Source organism: Perissodus microlepis, chromosome 20, assembly GCF_051167445.1.
Source record: "Perissodus microlepis isolate ML-2025 ecotype Zambia chromosome 20, ASM5116744v1, whole genome shotgun sequence".
In the NCBI taxonomy this organism is placed as follows: domain Eukaryota; kingdom Metazoa; phylum Chordata; class Actinopteri; order Cichliformes; family Cichlidae; genus Perissodus; species Perissodus microlepis.
Window position 1 is genome coordinate 31770498 of NC_140480.1, and position 17871 is coordinate 31788368.

The 17871-nt window shown below is 39.7% G+C and overlaps 1 protein-coding gene across 1 annotated transcript in view; it reads right to left on the bottom strand.

The window, feature by feature from the left end:
• The window catches only part of cables2b (Cdk5 and Abl enzyme substrate 2b), a 50131-nt gene that overhangs the window by 12187 nt on the left and 20073 nt on the right, over positions 1-17871 (bottom strand). The window contains exons 2-5 of the mRNA XM_084916061.1: positions 10821-10916; positions 4872-4949; positions 1990-2098; positions 1711-1879 (exon numbers count right to left, since the gene is read on the bottom strand). Of these exons, the coding sequence (XP_084772187.1) occupies positions 1711-1879; positions 1990-2098; positions 4872-4949; positions 10821-10916 (452 nt within the window). The remainder of the gene's footprint in view (positions 1-1710; positions 1880-1989; positions 2099-4871; positions 4950-10820; positions 10917-17871) is intronic.

The window sequence follows — 17871 nt, forward strand, 5'->3', positions numbered from 1 at the left end:
GTTAAGGCAGAGGTGTCGAACTTAGTTTAGTTCACGGGACACGTGAGTTGATTTTAAGAGGGCCATTATTGCACAAAAACTTATTAAACTGTTAACAAAGTTTATGCACAGTTTGAAGACATTCACATTCAGAAAAATCTCAGTTTTTCCTCATTCAGTCAGTGTAAAGTCATTACAAACAAACTGTACCATTAGAAAGTTACAGAAACCCATCAGCATGGCTCCTGGGTTTAACCACCTTATTCTGGTTCTTTATCAGTGACAGTGACTCGGTACAAACAACCACACTTATGGCAAGATTGATTGAGCTGCAATACAGTGCTTCCTGTTGAAAAGTCTAAATTGTTTGTCCTTCATCTTAGCAAGTCTGAACTCTGCAAAGTCACCCAGCTGGCTGGATTGAAACTCCTGGGCATGTGTGCACATTTGGCATCCCAACTATGGCACAGAGTATTGTGCTTTTTTGGGGCTATGCCAAACACATCGCTCCCTAACAACCTCCCCGATCATCAGAATTCAAAGAGATTTTGTCGTCTTTCCCCAAAATGAAATTGCAGTGGTGGAGATCCAGCACATGACCTCCGCTGTGCAGGTTCTAGTGATCGAAAAAGAGCTTACTGGGTGTGATCTGAAAATGGCAGCAGCACCAAAATCTATCATTCTGACATCTGCAGAGATTGTCTTGTTTTTTTCCCCTCTGGAATCAAAAGACAAAATGGATTTGAGAACCACCTGTGAACTTTACCAAGCCTTCATCTGGTTTCATATTATGGCCTAAAGAGCATTTCATCATCCAATCACCATTTCATCCATTTAGTGTTTGTTGGCCCTCTGCTGCCACCAACTGTGAAGGCGCCCAGGCTTTCTTTCATAGTGCTACCAGTGGTCCAAGCATCTATGCACAGGTACAAGAGCAGCTCTGTAGTAATCAACAGCTAAAAACATTATGCCATTTATAACTCTGAGTAAACGAGTCTTTGGTGTTTCTGTCAGTACTTAACAAATAAGGTGCAATCATGTCAGTCTTAAGAGCTGCGAGTCTAAAGAAAAACGTCACAAGAGGACTAAAAATATCGAACCTGCTGCGCACGGCCTCGCGCTCACACACAGCTGTATTGTGTTAATGAAAGGTTGTGGATTAGAAAGAGGGGTTTAGAGGCTAATTCAGGGCTCTGTCACTGTGGATGTGTGTGTTTACAGACACAGGATGTGAGGACATGCTCATACACATGTGTTTAAAATAAAAAGAGGATGATGCTCCAGCACAGCTGCAGCAGTTCTCGTTTGCTCATCCCAGCATCCTGTGTTTGTTTTCTCTTCTCACGTTACATCCTTCTTTAGCATTTCAATCCAGAAATGTTTGAGCAGTTACAGTTCAGCCTCTTTTCTGAAATCTCAGAATTCAAGGAAACAGATCAGTCACATCGCTCAGAGTCCTAATGCACCATGACTGTGGTCAGAGGGTTAAATCACAGCTTTCACAGTTTGAACCATAAACAGACGGTGTTTTTGTTGTTCCCTTTAACATGATAAAATCCTTTAACTGTTTCTGTGGCTTGATGTCAGTAATTATCTACATTACATCTAATAAATGGCCACATCTTTGGTGAAATTTATTTTTAACAGTTTTAAACTGTTGTTAGAAAAAAAGAATCATTATTATTTTTAGGAGACGTGCACACTGTGACTGAGCTCGGTTCCATTTCTTACCCAGATCCAGTCCCACGGTGCTGCTCAGCCGGCTGGGCGGGTAGCTCCTGCCCGGAATGCTGTGTGTGCTCCTGGAAACGGGAATCTGCAGCGTCAGGTCGCTGGCAGACGACGGCTTCTGCCTCACCAGCGCGTTAGTGGGGTACAGGAACTGTGCGTATGACACAGACTGACACAGAAAGATGATTTAAACTGAGATATGATATGAGATCTGACCACAAGAAACTGTTTTGGATCATAAAAGCATGTATCCATGAGAAGTAGGTCCACATTTTCTACCCTGCCATAGGTGTCCAGGTGAAAACCCTCTAGCCCCGGCAGCATTTCCAGGGTGGTAGAGATGTTTCCAGACGAGTGTCTCCTCCTGGGGTGATTTAATGAAGGATCACTGGAGAAAAAAAGGCATCAAGAAAACAAAGAGAGCAAGAATTATTGATAAAATGTTGGTAAACAGCCTGCCTGTAAACACACAGCAGACGGCTGCACTGTCATACAGTAGGAATATTTGGTTCCCAGTTCTTCCGACTCGTGTCCTAGCTGAAACCAATCCAAACATCTGCTGCATCTGGAGCAGAAACCCCTCAGTGCAGCTGGTTTACCTACAGGAAATTAAATTAAGGACAACAGCAATAAAAGATTCACAACACCATAAAACAGATTAAGAAGTTAGCAGCAGCTTCAGTTTGCCACGAGCCATCAGCTAGCATCGTAAAAAAACTGCTCGAGCGTTTCAGACGGGTCACGCTGTGGTTTGTTTCTCTAATAATCACAGTTCAGCCTCGTGTCGCTCCGAGAAACGACAGACACTGAAAATCAATGAATTAATCATTTATGAGCAGTTCATCACAGCCTGAGCACAACTGAAATTACACAAAAATACAAACTTTGTTTTGCAATTATCACTTTTTTACTGCAGACTTAATTTCAAACTGATGGATTTTTATGATTTATAGAAAATGAATCCAAATAAATTTCTTTCTGGAACCGTTACAACAAAACATCTTTATTCACACTGAAAAACCTACCTCATTAAATATAATCTTACTCTTGTGTAATACTAGATGTACACAGTATACGACGTACACCCTTTCACTGTACATACCAGTTCATTTCACAGGTTTAATTTTTTCCTTTTTCCTTATATGATCTGACTGTACTTTAACCTCAGAGTTGTATATGATCCACCCAGCGCAGGTCTTCATTTCATAGTGATTGTGTGCTTTCCAGATGCAACACCTAATTCCCAGACTTCCTGGATTTAGTTTTTTATATTTTAACATGTCCCACATTGAACCACCTGCGTGACAGGAGCCATGCAGCGCTTCCCTCCTCCTCTGCAGAATCGCACGTTGGCTTGAATAAGATTTCAAACTAAACAGATAATCGTTTACAGGATGAAGGACACAAAAATGCTTAAACTCTGAAGTATAACACGTTGCTTTTTACAAACTAATTTTAAAAAAACAACATTGATTGAATTAAGATGGTTGATATTTAATACATTTTCCATAGATTTTTTCTTACCTGATTTGTTTGTAATTTCAGTAAGTTTCCTCTGGCACCATCTGAATTGTTTTCTTTTTAATTGTTCTGCTTTTTTATACCTAGGGACTGCTTTTGGAGCCATCTATATATGTTCTGACTATTTATATCTTATTGCTGCAAGCACTGCTAAATAAGCATTAGTCAGCTTTTGCTTCACAGGCGTTTGCTAGAAGGGTCAAAAAGGTCAGCGATCACCATGACGCCATGCACTGAGCTTCACAGCTTTTACCATCAGCTGCTTGTAAAAATGTGAGTTTTGAGCTCACTTCCGGGTGAAAATTACTCATTCTGCCTCACAGCATATGGTGTGTGTGTGTGTGTGTGTGTGTGTGTGTGTGTGTGTGTGTGTGTGTGTGTGTGTGTGTGTGTGTGTGTGTGTGTGTGTGTATCCAACACAGAAACAAAGAGGGAACTGAGAATGTGTTCATGATAATAGCTGCGTACATTACATGTGCGCATGGTGCGAGTGTGACATGACACAACATGCACTAAGACTTCTCAGAATTTCAGCTGAGAAAAAAATGTGTGTTTGTGTGAACACAAAGAGAAAAAAATAGATTAGGATGACTTGTCTATTGGAGAACAGCATTATTGTTGTTTCCATTATTGTTTCTTCTTGTCGTTACTGTGAGATGCTTGTGTGTGATCGTGGTGTTTGTATGAGTCATCAGCCACTCAGACCTAAGGTCAGGTCAGAGGGCTCTGATGCACATGGGAAAAATCATCCCCCTCCAAACAAACGGCTCTTCTCCCTCATACTCCTCTGCATCATCCCCTCTACTCTCATGTTCCTTTGTCTCACAATGAAGAAACGAGACCTCAACTACTTCTACTTCCCTACCTCTACTTCTCGTAGGTGTCCAAGCATTGTTCCCTCTAGTGATTTTCTGGGCCCCTTGTGCATTTCCTAGAAACTTGTGTATTCATTTTCTTTGTTGCTGTGCAGGATGAACTAGCAGTGTATGGGAACAGCTGAAAAGCTCACGTTTCTTCATGTTTAAAAGTCCATCTAATAAAGGTCTCGGATTTTTGAGAGCTGCAGGACAAACATTTCCTTTCACTCCACTTGGTTCACTCTCTTAGTTACGGCGCTGCCTCCTTCCTACCTAGTGAACAGCGACAGGGGTAGCTACTGGTCATACTTGGTTACGGATCGTTTTGTTGAGAAAAACAGAAGCTGCTTGGGCCAAATCTCTGAAAACTTTTTATTCACATGCTTCTAAATTCATTTGATGGTCTGCACGAATCTATTTTTGCGAGCGAAACCTCCACGCTGTTGAGGCCATCACCAGCATCACCTGCCAGTAGAACAGCCTCTTTATCTCAGCAACCTCAAAAGTTTCCTTTCATGTGAAAACAGCTACTGGCAGGAAGAAGAGAACTATTTACTTGTAAGGGTTTCCTTCAGCCAGCTTGCGTCAGGTGAACTTAGGCCAGCGATGACCAATTCAGTAAATAACAGTTTTAAATAAGCCAGCAGTGTTTAAATCAACTTTCCACAAATACTTTTTTTTCCCCTGCCATCAGCCCATTGGTTATGTCGAACCCTGTTTCTTGATTTCATCATGAGAGGCAGAAGGTGGGAGTACATAAGCAGATGTGTCTGTACAGATTACCTGAGGTAGAAGCTCTCTCCGTAGGGAAGAACAGAAAAGGCAGCACACAGAGACCTCTTAGCACAGATGAGCACGATTCTGAAACACAAACAAAAACGCACATCAGTGGTTATCGTGTTTTGACATCTGTCCAGCTGAATTACTTTTCTCCATCTGAGGCATTTTGCTGACTAAACACACACAAAAACAGACAAAGTTTCAAAATGAAGACGCTAACTCTGCATCTTTGTGGTGAAATGAAGAGATCCACACACGAAGCTAAATCCCAGGGTAAAAGTTAACATTTAAGGATTGAAAGTTTAAAGGATCATATCGCTCCTCAGCATGGCGTAATATTTACTCACTGTTAAAGAGCAAAACACACAAATGCACACTTGACACCAACTTAATTGAGTTAAAGGCTCCAGCTGCACCCTTACCCTCAATTCTGCTCAACTACGACATGATATAATAGAGTTTCATTATGGAGAACACAGTGTGTGCGTGCACGTGCATGTCCGTGTTTGTTTTTTATTGCAGCTCCTCTGAGTATAAACCCATCTGGAGCAGAGACTACAGCTTGCTGGCCTGGTTTTGGTCTCAAGAGGAACACGTTTGCAGTCATTATATTTGGCTCAGGAACCAAGAGACTAAAAGATTATGTTTTCACACATAGTGAATAAACACACTTAGCTCAGAGCTGAACAGATAATTGTCCAACATGCAGCTTCTCGGTCAGTTAGAACAACTTTGTCTGTCAAGGCAACACAAGGTCAGCGTTTCAAGGTCTCCGAGTAACTGAAGCAAATGTTCCCAATTTAGCCAAGGCACGAATCGGCTCTATAGTTCATCAGGATGCTGGCAGACCGAGCAGTAAATTTATCAAAGTAGTTATATAACCTGGATTAAACAATATTGGCCAGCCAGCAGCAAAGAGTCGAGCACACACACACACAGCCACATGCTAGCATGTCATTAGCATGTCATTAGCCCATTGCCAGAATAAACTGTTGGGGGGGGGGGGTACCATGAACACATGTTAACAAACTTAATCATACATTTAAATCAACTTCATCAACATGGATATTTTGAAAAAGACAACAAAGACAAAGAGGCTAAAGCTAAACCTATCCAGACCTATCCAGACTAAACCTATCCAGACCTATCCAGACTAAACCTATCCAGACCTATCCAGACTAAACCTATCCAGACCTTGGTATGAGCAAAGGATCAAAGCAGTTATGACCAAAATTTTGGAAACATATGAAAAAGAGAAAAGGGTAGATGTTCTATTGTATGATGAATTTATAAACATACTGGAGAATAACATAAGTGTCTGATTTATCTTGTTATATAAATCTGCTGCACCTACTTTTCTTTGGTAAGAGAGTGCAATCATTTTCAGTTAATTACTCTCCAGTAGCAGAGCCCTTTATTTTCAGCTGTTTAATCGAGAGAAGATCCTGTAACTTAGTGCAGTTTGGGGGAAGCTGTGAAGTTTAATCATTTATTTTCATTATGACCGTAATATTTAGCATAGAAGAGAAGTTGAGGTTTTTTACTCAATGCTGCCAGTTAGTTCTTAAAAAGAAAATCAGGATCTGCAAAAATCAATATCAGCTGGTCTTTAATTGGCCAGTGAAATTGCAATTGGTGCATCCTTAGTTTAGCTGCTTACAGGCCGCTTCCAAGACTGCGTTTCAATTGTTTTTTTGGTAGCTGTGATTGGTGACTGGTAGCTGGCCAATCACATTCTTGGTTACTGCTTCAGCCAAGGTGTGTAGACAGTGGATAAAAGTTTACTTATCCGTAAGATTTAATGTGATGTCGCCCCACCCTTTGCAGATATAACAGCTTCAATTCTTCTGGGAAGGCTTTAGGAATGTTTAGGAGTGTTTATGGGAATTTTTGACCATTCTTCCAGAAGCGCATTTGTGAGATCCGACAGGGATGTTGGACGAAGAAGCCTGGCTCACAGTCTCTGCTCTAATAGGTGTTTTATCAGGTTGAGGTCAGGACTCTGTGCAGGCGAGTCAACTTCTTCCACACCAAACTCGCCCATGTCTTTATGGACCTTGCTTTGTGCACTGGTGTGCAGTTGGAACAGGAAGGGTCCCCAAACTGTTTCAATAAAGTTGGGAGCATGAAATTATCCAAAATTATAAAGCATTAGAGTTCCTTTCACTGGACATTGCTTTGCACTTGTACACTTGACAAATGCAGCGTGCTCACTATGCTTACTAGAATTATCGCTCCACCATCTGATGTAACTGTGATCACTTTTGGCTTCAAAACAAACAAACAAAAAAGCTCACGGTAGCCAAAATGCTGATGTGCAGAAGCCAGTGGTCAATATCACGTAGCTACATATATACACTTCACACACTGACCGTCTCATCTGACTCCAGGTTTGAATCACAGACTGTTTAAATGATGCCAGTCTGGAAAACTGTTACCAAACAATATAAATGTATCTTTAATTATCCATTTAATTTATGATGTGTAGTAACTCGTTTTTATTTCTCTTCGCATTGGTCTTTGGCATCAGACTGAAGAACTGTTATGTAGTGGACTTGTATACACTGTTCTTTGTTTAGAAAGTCACAGAGGGATAAACATATGAAGAAGGAAGCCAGTTAATCCAAACACTGCGGTTTTTCTTACAGAGATGACATGATCCCGGTTAAACACTCAGCACATCTTAATGAGGATCCAACTGGGTAAATAATTCAGTAGACTTTAACCTTAGGATCAATAGAGACACGCAGTTTTCACCCATGTTTGTTAATTATGGTTCGGGATATAAAACTGTATCACACTACTAAGTGATTTATCATTTAAAGGGGATGAAAACAGATTAAAGGGAGCCCAGCGGTTCAAAGTTTAATTCTTTAGGAAGCTAAATACGCAGCAGCGTGATGGAAAATTCAACATTAAAAGGTCATTAAAGCATGAATCATTACTCGTTCAATTTAGACACGAGGCTACTCCTCCTACCCTTCTGATCATCCCTCGAGACAGATTATGAGTTTGAATTTGCCGTTGTTGGTTGTGTGAGCCGGAGACACAAAAATACACACAAAGCTCGTTCCCTGTGATGCATGGGAAAGTCAAGAGCAGGAAGTCACCAGGGAGCTCAGTGGAAACAGCAGAGACATCGCAACACAGCTGCTGAAAACGTGACTGTGCTGGGGAGTCTGTCCCCTGCACCCATCCATTTATTACAAGACATTTCACAACACTGGGGGCACATTATTCCATAATCACCTTCAAGGAAAACAGACAATGTTCCCACTGAGGACTGAACCGCTGACCCAGAGCTTTATCTATGTAGCTACACTGACAAGAGAAAAACAAAGGAAATTTATAGATAAAAAAATAAAATGACAAAACATTTAGCATTTTTTGTATGTTTCAAATCAATTGTAGACAGCATTATGTTCAAATTAAGCTTCATCAGTGAAATGTATGCGTAGTAGAAGGTTTAATGTGACTTACAATTATGCTTTTTAATAAATGATATGCAACAGCAGAAAAGTTTCATCTTGCTGGGAACTAACTAGAGCAGAAAACTCTCCATTTCACCATTTTCCCCCAAAAACAAAACAAAAGATAAACTAAAAATATATATAAATATAATTAGTTAACATAAATTTGATTTTAAAAACCATAACAAGAACTTTTACAATTCTTGGGTGGATGATGGTGGATCTCCTACACTGTAAAAGGTCACCTACTTTGCTCACCTGTCACTTAAACTAATTACTAATATTTTACTGTTAAAGTACAAAACCGTTACCTGCTGGTTCAAAGATATCATGACACCGAGCACCACTGACTGCTGCGGCCCTCTTTTCATCTGACTTACAGTTGTAAACAAGTGAGGTGGAAAACAAGCAGATGACATCTGTTTGCTTTCCATCACTTTGATGTGCAAAATGAGAGTTGGCATGTCAGAGTAAACTGATATATAAACAATCGACTGAAGCAGCACCACATTCTGCACACCTGCAGCAGCTAGCCTGCGGTGTGATAAATGCCGAAAAGTACCACACTGCCCATGCAGTCAGTTAATTTTGTCTACTCTCTGCAGTAGTTTATGTTTTGTCCATTTTCTTTATGCTTTCTTTTGGTCTCTTCACTTTCCACTCATCACTCAACTTGTTGCAAGAAATGGCTTGTCCCTCCCTGAGGTCTCGTCCTGTTAAAAGGGAGGTCTTTCTCCCCACTCTCACCAAGTACATTCCCAGGGAGTGTTGTCTTGTCCCTGGTTAGGTTCTTTACCTCACAAAATAAAGAACCTTGAGACGACTGTTATTGTGAGCTGTTTCTATATATCACTGTCAATCAATGTCTTGGTTCTTTTTTTCCAAAGAAAACCTTTTTTAAAAGGAAGTAAACAAGCAATTTTTACAGGTGACCTCAAGGTGAACCATTTAAAGTCTCCCAAGACGACCCAAACAAGGATCATGGGACACAACAGCCCATTCTGAGGGAAGACAGCTCTAACATTTCCTCTTCTCTGTGACAACATGGTGACTTAGCTGAATTACAAACAGCACTGGTGCTTTTTACTGGATCTATTTTAAAACAATTACCCCTCAGTCAGTCTGTTATTATCTGTTGAGCAGCCCTGTGGGCCCTTTTGACCCAGAGTTGTATTTATACACTCCACAAGGAAGGACACGAATACAATACAATAGAAGAGTTAAGGAGAACAGAATGACACTGTCCAGGCTTCTCTGGTTCCTCTCCTGCTGTAAAGGCGACACACTTCTGCAAGTCAGCAGCGTATGTAGGGCTTAGTTCTGACAGAGACTTAACAATAACGGAAAGATCAGCGTTGTGACCTCTGTACACTGTCACAAAGGACTGCCCCAATGAGAAAGAAGCAGAAAAGCCTCAGCCAGTCCTCGAGTTTTGCGTTACAATACGTACCACACAGTTTTCATTGTGATTCCTGAGCGGTCAATGTAGGAGGAACTGTTTGAAAAAAAAGCCAGAGTATTTGCCATTGTAGCCTCTCCTGATAACGCACCTCTACATAAAGCTTTCAGAGACCTCCACAAGCCTCAACCCGCTGCCCCGACCTTGTTCCACATGCTGGGGGACATTAGGGATCAACATGCCTCTAAATACAGTCTACACCTTGGCTGAAGCAGCTGAATGACGTGTTTTTTACCTTCAAACTCAAATATAGTTAAGGGGACAACTTCAGACTCACTGTGGAGCCAAACCTGGGCAAAACATTTTGAAGATTTGTTGTTTTTCAGAGTTCAAGACCAAAGATTCAGTTTTTCAGTATTGTTTGTTTTTACTTTTCATCCATTTGTGCTTTGATAATTCAAAAAGCTAAATTAAAAGACACCAAATATAAAATGTATACAAAAATGGGATATAAACATCACCAGCACTTTATACAGACCTTACAAGAAAAATAATTGCACTCTGAAGACTTATATTTAACAATAGAGCTATAACAGAATGATACATATTTATGCTACAGTAGTGTTCAGCATGTTTGTGCTGCTGGTGACAAAACATGATCACACTGAGAAACTTTATTTATTTTATTTTTTTTAAAGGGGGTAGTAGATGTTTATATTCCTCAAAAAGGTTATTTTATCCTGTTGCTAGGTGGTTGCTAGGGAACTTATGGCATCATACCATGTCCTGTATAATTAAACCTTTGTAGATAAAAATGAGATGCCACTGTGATTAAATTAAAATGATGAGATACTTTTATTAGGTGTTATAGATGCTTATATGCTAAAACCAGATTATTTCAGCTCTTTGCTAGGTGATTGCTAGGCAACATAATGACATCATAATATTTGATATAGATATGAACCTTCAGGGTCCTGGTATGTACCTGTGTATTACAGATTCTGTGTATTAAAGTAAGTAGTTTGTACTACTGCTCATTGTTAAATCTGATGGTACAGAATTGTGGGAGTCTGTGTGGCTCACCTGCTGCCTCTTGTGTCGTACTGTTTCATATTTTTGATGAAGTGAATCTTCTTGGTGTGTCGAGGTCTGGGAGAACCACCGGAGAGGTTACGAGTTCTGCAGAGAGAGAGCGAGACAGAAAAAAAACATGAATATTAATAAGGGCATTGGCTCTCAAATCTGTAAACAAGAAAGAGGTTGCCAGTAGACACAGTTTCCACTTAAAAGACACGCACACACACTCTCACAGAGTCACAGAATTGAGCCTAAAAATGCCTCAAGACGGAACGTTACCAAAGTTTCTTGAGCAAAACACATATTTTTCCATCTTTACAACAAATTAAAACATTCAGAATAAATATACAGCACAGGTTTAGGGGTCACTAAAATAAATAAATTATTCTTACAGTTCACATCTCTGAGTTCTAAACACCTCCCAAGTTTGTGTGTCTGCCTGGTGAAGGTCAAGTTCTGAGCCAGGTTGTATCACTGTGCCGACCCTCATGGATTAAAACAACAGATCTCGACATGAAAGCGGGCCAAGAAGCTCAGCGCCGTGACATCACAGCAGTTACATAACGTTACTGACATCAGCATTAGTCTCACACACGTACGGCACCTACACAAGCTGAAACTGCGTGTTACTGCACCGCGGTCATTTACATCGTCTCATGATGAACATCATGTCACGATGCAGCACATTCTCCACAATCATGCACATACATTTCTGCAAACACATACAGAAACTTATTCAGTGAGGGTTGCTCCTCATCTTACATGTAAGAAAAAACAAGGAAAAGTCCCATATTTCATTTATACTCAGAGGACCAGCATGCAGTGCTGCAGTCAGATCAGGTCACACAATGCTTTGAACTATGCCAATAAACTGGCCACAAATAGAAACTCACATTTATAATGCTCTTGCTATTATTGGTTGGTGATGAATATTTCTCCTGTAACTCTACACTAGATCATAAATACAGGATTATGCAACTGGATAAATGCATCTGCCTCTCGAGTTGGTTTCTGTTCTTTTCTTCGGGGGGAGTTTGTTGGTTTTTCTTGTTATATTTTGCTGATTTAGCTTCTGTGTTCTTGAGAATTTAAAACTACTGCTGTGTCCAAAATCCTCCACTCATTCACAATAGATAATATCAAATATAATAAATAGTAAGTGCTAGTAAAATTAAACAGGTGGAGGATCAACTAATAATGTTTGAACATCTACATGTTTCTCAGAAGTTAAAACGGGCAGAAGTTTACCAAACTGGAAAAAAATATGCCTACATATTGTTTCAGAATGATGTTCTATAAAATAAAACATTGCATCTGCAGTGCATAATGTTTTCCAAAAACGTCCAGGAATCTGGAGCAACCTCTGTGCGCAAAAAACAAAGCCAATAAAATCAACATTGGATGCCTGTGACTTTTGGGCTCTCATGATTCTGTCACGCCTGTGCACGCCTCCCTGAGCTCGGGAGCACTTTCAGAAATCACTGTGTCCCATCCACAAAATGCAGGTTAAATATCACATCTTTGGAAGAAGAGAAGATTGTATTAGTGCATTAGAATAGACAGCTTACACATCTGGAAAGGCACCATCAATGCTGAAAGGTATTTACAGATTTCAGAGCAACACATGCACCCATCCAGATGACTTCTTTTCAAGGAAGGAATTGTATAATTTTTAAACAGCATAGCTTTACAGAAGAGTCTGGGTGCTGAACTGACTTGTCTGTAGTCCATCCATCCATCCATCCTCTTCTGCTAAAACAATCCAGGGTCAGTGGCCCAGCTACAATAAAGCATGAGGCTGAGTACACCTCAGACAGGTTGCCGTCCTGCCGCAGGGACAACACATACAGACAGACAACCATTCACACACACAGAATTGCCGATTAAATGAATGCCACTAAGTGCACGTCTTTGGATTGTGGGTGTGGACCCAGAGAGAGAGAACCCACGCAAACATGGGAAGATCATGCAAACTCCACACAGAAAGGCCTCGGCCACATGGTGGATTTGAAGCTTCTTGCAGTAAGAGGAGTTAGGATACTGCACTGGCCTGTCTGTGGTCCAGACCTTTTACCAACTGAAAACATGTGAAGCACCATGAAATTAAATATATAGCAAAGGAGACCCAGGACGGCCGAGCAGCCAAATTTTTAGCAACTGGTCTCCTCATGTTAAAGAGCAAATATTAGCACATATTATTCTAAAATGGCACCGTTTCTCACTTTAAATATTTTATACATACTATGTTGTACTTTAAATAAAGATGATATTTATAAAATATGCAAACCATTGCATTCAGTTTTTATTTGCAACCCAAGCTGGTTTGTAAAAACAATTCATATCATGATGTGGCTCCGTACTTCCTATCGTTCATTTGTCAGTTTTTACAATAGTTGGTTAGCGACTTTCCTAAACAGGTGATTTTATATGGTTTCTCCACCACGTAACAGTGTGCATGACTATAATCAGGAGTCATTGGTAGGAAACATAGAAACCAACCTTACTGTGCATTTTATGAATGCCTTTTGTTTCATACATCAATCGTTTTTATTTTGAGAAACAACATTACAAAAAGTCTGAAGAAAACATGTTATAAACACATGCAGAAAAAACATATCCAATCTCTTCCTACAATATTAAAGCCATCATTCAATACAGTCCCTAACATTTGCGTGAAGGACAATATAACATATTTTTAAGCAGAACATTTTATAAACACTCTCACAGGAGCCAATGGAGATTTGATCTGCAAGCCCATAGAGAGATGGCTGTCTGCTGGGAAACATAACGCTTACACAACTATGAATTCACACACACACACACACACACACACACACAGCATCTGCTACTGTTTTTTTATGGTCGGCTTGCTGATCCCACACCACATGGAGTCTAAATCACTGTTATCGCTGCTGCTCACTGTCTGACTCAGTAATACATGACTGGGAGATGAGAGCTGCTGTGTGTGTGTGCATGTGTGTGTTTGTGTGCATGTGTGTTATGCAGTTATAACATCTGGGTTGTGACATCTGAATGTGAGGCTTTAAGAGGATTGTTGCCTTCTGCTGGTCAACAAATACCCGACCAAACACACAATTCACATATTGAAAGGAATTTAAATTGATTCAAACAGCAATGTATCACCTCCTAAATAATTTCTGCCCACATTTATTGGTCAAACACTTAATTAAAATGATATTATGATGGTGCAGCGGTGCTGTGATTCATTACATCTTTATGTCCCTGAAAATCTATTAAATGTTTCACTCTTTTCCCATGAATCGTTTTTGACTGCCTGCCTGGTGCCACTTCAGAACCATGCGGGACTTTGTTTACAATATTTTGGTCACATCTGCAAGAGTTTTAATAATAAGCATCCTTCTTTTCTTTAACTTCATTGGCTCATTAATTAATTAGTTAGTTCTATGTCAGATCCACTGAGCTCAGTATCTTCCTCAACATGCTACATCAACGTGCAGACTGAACTTGAACTCGGCACCGCCAACCTCAATCACATCACGTCACGTCACTAGCTGCACATTACAGAAGTTCACAATTTCATTTAGCCTTATGGATCATTTTCCTCCTGTGGATATAAATAAAGATTTAAAATAAAGCCCTCTAAGCTGTCACGCCTCATTTATTATCAATTCCCAAACATTCTATCTTTGGTAGCCAAACTCACGTGATGGAATCTTCTCAGCATTCCATTTCCAAGGGAACCATCAGTGAGCGGCATACTGGAATGTTGTGGAATGTTTCCATTGTGTGGGAAGGGAAAGAGCCCACTGGATGAAGTTAATGGTAAGGAATATGATGAAGATGATGGCGCTCAGTGTTTAAGATAAAGACAAATAAAGACATATCTGCTTTTACAAGAGCAAACACTTGCTCTACTTAAGTGCCTTTGAGCAGGACACTACTCCACTTGGATTGCCCGTGGTTGTCATGGGGACAAGTTGATGTTTGGAACCAAAAGTAAAACAAAGAAAGATGACAAAGTTATCAAAAATGGAATGAAAGCCAGTCAAATACTCAGACAAGATCCGGGATGCTGGATAAAATGAGGTTTTTCTTTTAGTCCTTTAGACAGAAGAAGAGCTTTTACGTTCCAATCCATCCCAAACAAGTGTAAATAAAAAAATAATAAAAATACATTTTTACATGATACATGAAATTTCATATAAAAGTATCAACGACGCTAGTCAAAACGACGCATAAACCCACTCTCTGTTTACGGTCCACAGTGCGTGCTATAACTAGAGCGACAGCTTCAGATGATGATTTAGTCTCTATACAGGGACATAATTTAACAACCTTCAACAAAGCACAACACTTAAAAAGCTCAAACAAGATGCAACTTTTCTAAATAGAAAATACTGTATATGTCCTGAAGAGTTACAATGTTAATCACTTTAGTTAACATTAAACTAAAGTGTTAAGCAGTTATTTTATACTTTCACTTATTCATTTCAGGGATAACTCTACCTAGGCTACTTTTGGAGTCACATTTGACTTGTGCTGTAATGAATGAACACAATCACAGCAGCTCATTGGGAAAGGATGAAGAACACCCTTTATTTACACGTATACCTTATAAATGCTACTGCCTGAAAGCGCTAATAAAACTATTTTTTCTATATGGTCAGAAATATCATTATTAATATCATTACTGCAAATTTTCTTTATATTACCCATCCCTAAACCCACACAGAGCATTTTCAGTTATTGGGACATATCCAATATGGATAATCTCCTGGTACATGTGAGAAAGGCCAACTTACCTGGACCTTTTTCTTCCAACATCATCTACAGATGAAAGTCATACAGAATATGTTCCAATATGTGGTTAAGTTAAATTAGCAAGAACAAGTAAAGAAAGTCTGTGCTACCTTTGGTACTCAGACTTTGACTTTAGGACACTGACAAAAAAAGATCTGAGGTTTGTCGCCCAGCCCTTCTTACAAACGTGGGTGAATAATATGCAGCGCGCTGCAGTAATGACAGTAACTCATCTCATGAGTGGCAGCTACAAATAACAATTTGGCTTTAACAACCTGTTTGGATAGACCACAATCAGACACCCAAACACAATTATCATAAAATTCCTCAGCTGGAGTGTGACTGACATTTAACAGAATGGCTTTTTTGCACTGCCATGATAAACAGCCCTGTCAGTTATCTTGAAATTATTTTCTCAGCTTGGAGGGTTGAGTGAGGAAACACTGTAGGAATAAACATCAACAATATCTGCAAAAAGAGAGATAGCTGACGCCACCACTCTCCCAGTCTAAATCTGTCCCAGTGTCTGAGCTGTGGATCAGCAGGCTCGTGATTACAACGCTCTGACCAGCAGCCCATTTTCATGAGAACCAGCCAGCTTCATCTGTCTGGGATGCTGTGGAAAATTCCCATTCTGTGGGAACGGAAAGATCCAGTGATAATTCCCTTGCTGTTACTAAGGAAGATGATTGTTGGTGATCAGATAAAGACATACTGAGGGTACAACCACGTGAGGTGCTATTATCTTGTTTACCGCTGATATTGTTTTTCATAACTTCCTTCTTACAGAGGATGTTTAGCCAAAAGCAAACACTAATGTCGTCTTGCGTTTATATTCAAATACAAATCAGGAATGTCAAAACTAATTTTACATCACGGACCACACTTTGAATTTAAGTGGTCTGGACTGGTGAAAATCCATTTTCCCTCAGTGTAAAGACGTTTGACTGCATATTAAAGCTGTATCTCACTATAAGAAGAAGAGCAATTTCATGTCTCAGTTTTTCTACATGATAAAGAAATGCTGCTGTAGCAAAAGAAGTCAGTCTCTGCAGTTAAATCATAAGAAATAAATGCACAACCCTACAGAAAGTGTTCTGGGAACTCGTTGCACAAACTGCTACGTTTTTGTTAATTAATTTAGTATGAATGACTCTGGCAAAGTAGGACAAGATGTAAACTTTATGAAAATACAATTAAAAGTCCAAAAGTTATTACCACCACAATCACATTTTCCAAAGACATCCAGTGGGCTGGATTGGGCTGATTCTGGCCCCCGGGCCTTATTTGTGACAACCCTGCTTTACATCGATTTCTTTGCCAATTTGATATACCAGAACTTTTACAACGGATATTACGACATTAATGGAGGCCACAGTTTTAACTGAAGAATGATAGATACAGTGACACTATACTGCAGAATAAGTAGAATAATAATAAACATATCTTCCTACTTTTAAGTGGTATTTTTTTCTCCTTCAGTGATACAGATATAATGATGTAGGTTGTGTTGTAGATTATTGTTTGTACTGACTCATATTATTACTATGTCTTGATTCCTGTGTGAAATGATCTACTGTGGGTGCATCCTGTTGTGATTTACTTGAAAGTTGGAAATGGACTGGTTTTAATGGTTATTCTACCCTACCGAGACATATTCATGCATTCACACAAGGCTTTGTTTGATAGACTTTTTACCTGTCAGGTAGACATTCACACTCTGATGGTTACATTGGGGGAAATTTTGATTTCAAGGACATACGTACCTTTGGAGGGGGCAGTCAGCACACTCAAATGGCAGTTTGTGAAACAGTCACAGTCTCTATGTATTGATTTGTGGTTTTGGAAATTAATTTAAGCTTCTTTTCGTGTTCCTCGATACAAATTTCCCACTCCAAATTTCATGTCACTGAACGTGACTCTTTATCTGTCCCACATGAACAGTACTGATTCATGTCCACGTGCACAAAATGAACATTTTCTTATTTTGAAAAGCCAAAAACAGTTTGCGTTTCAAGGTTGGGGGTTGATGGTTTTTCACCACATATCACAGTTCCAGTTAACGTTATTAATTAGATTTAGACATTCACACCGATTGGCTTCAGTTAATACAGCAGCTGCCATTTTTTAAGGCTCATAAGTACAACAGACACTAAATATATTGGTTTCAAAGTTGTGCTGATGTCACAGAAAAACATGACAATTTGTGACTTTGGTGATTATTACAATTATTACATTTTTTTCTGATACTGGCCTGAATTAGAAGATGACCTGA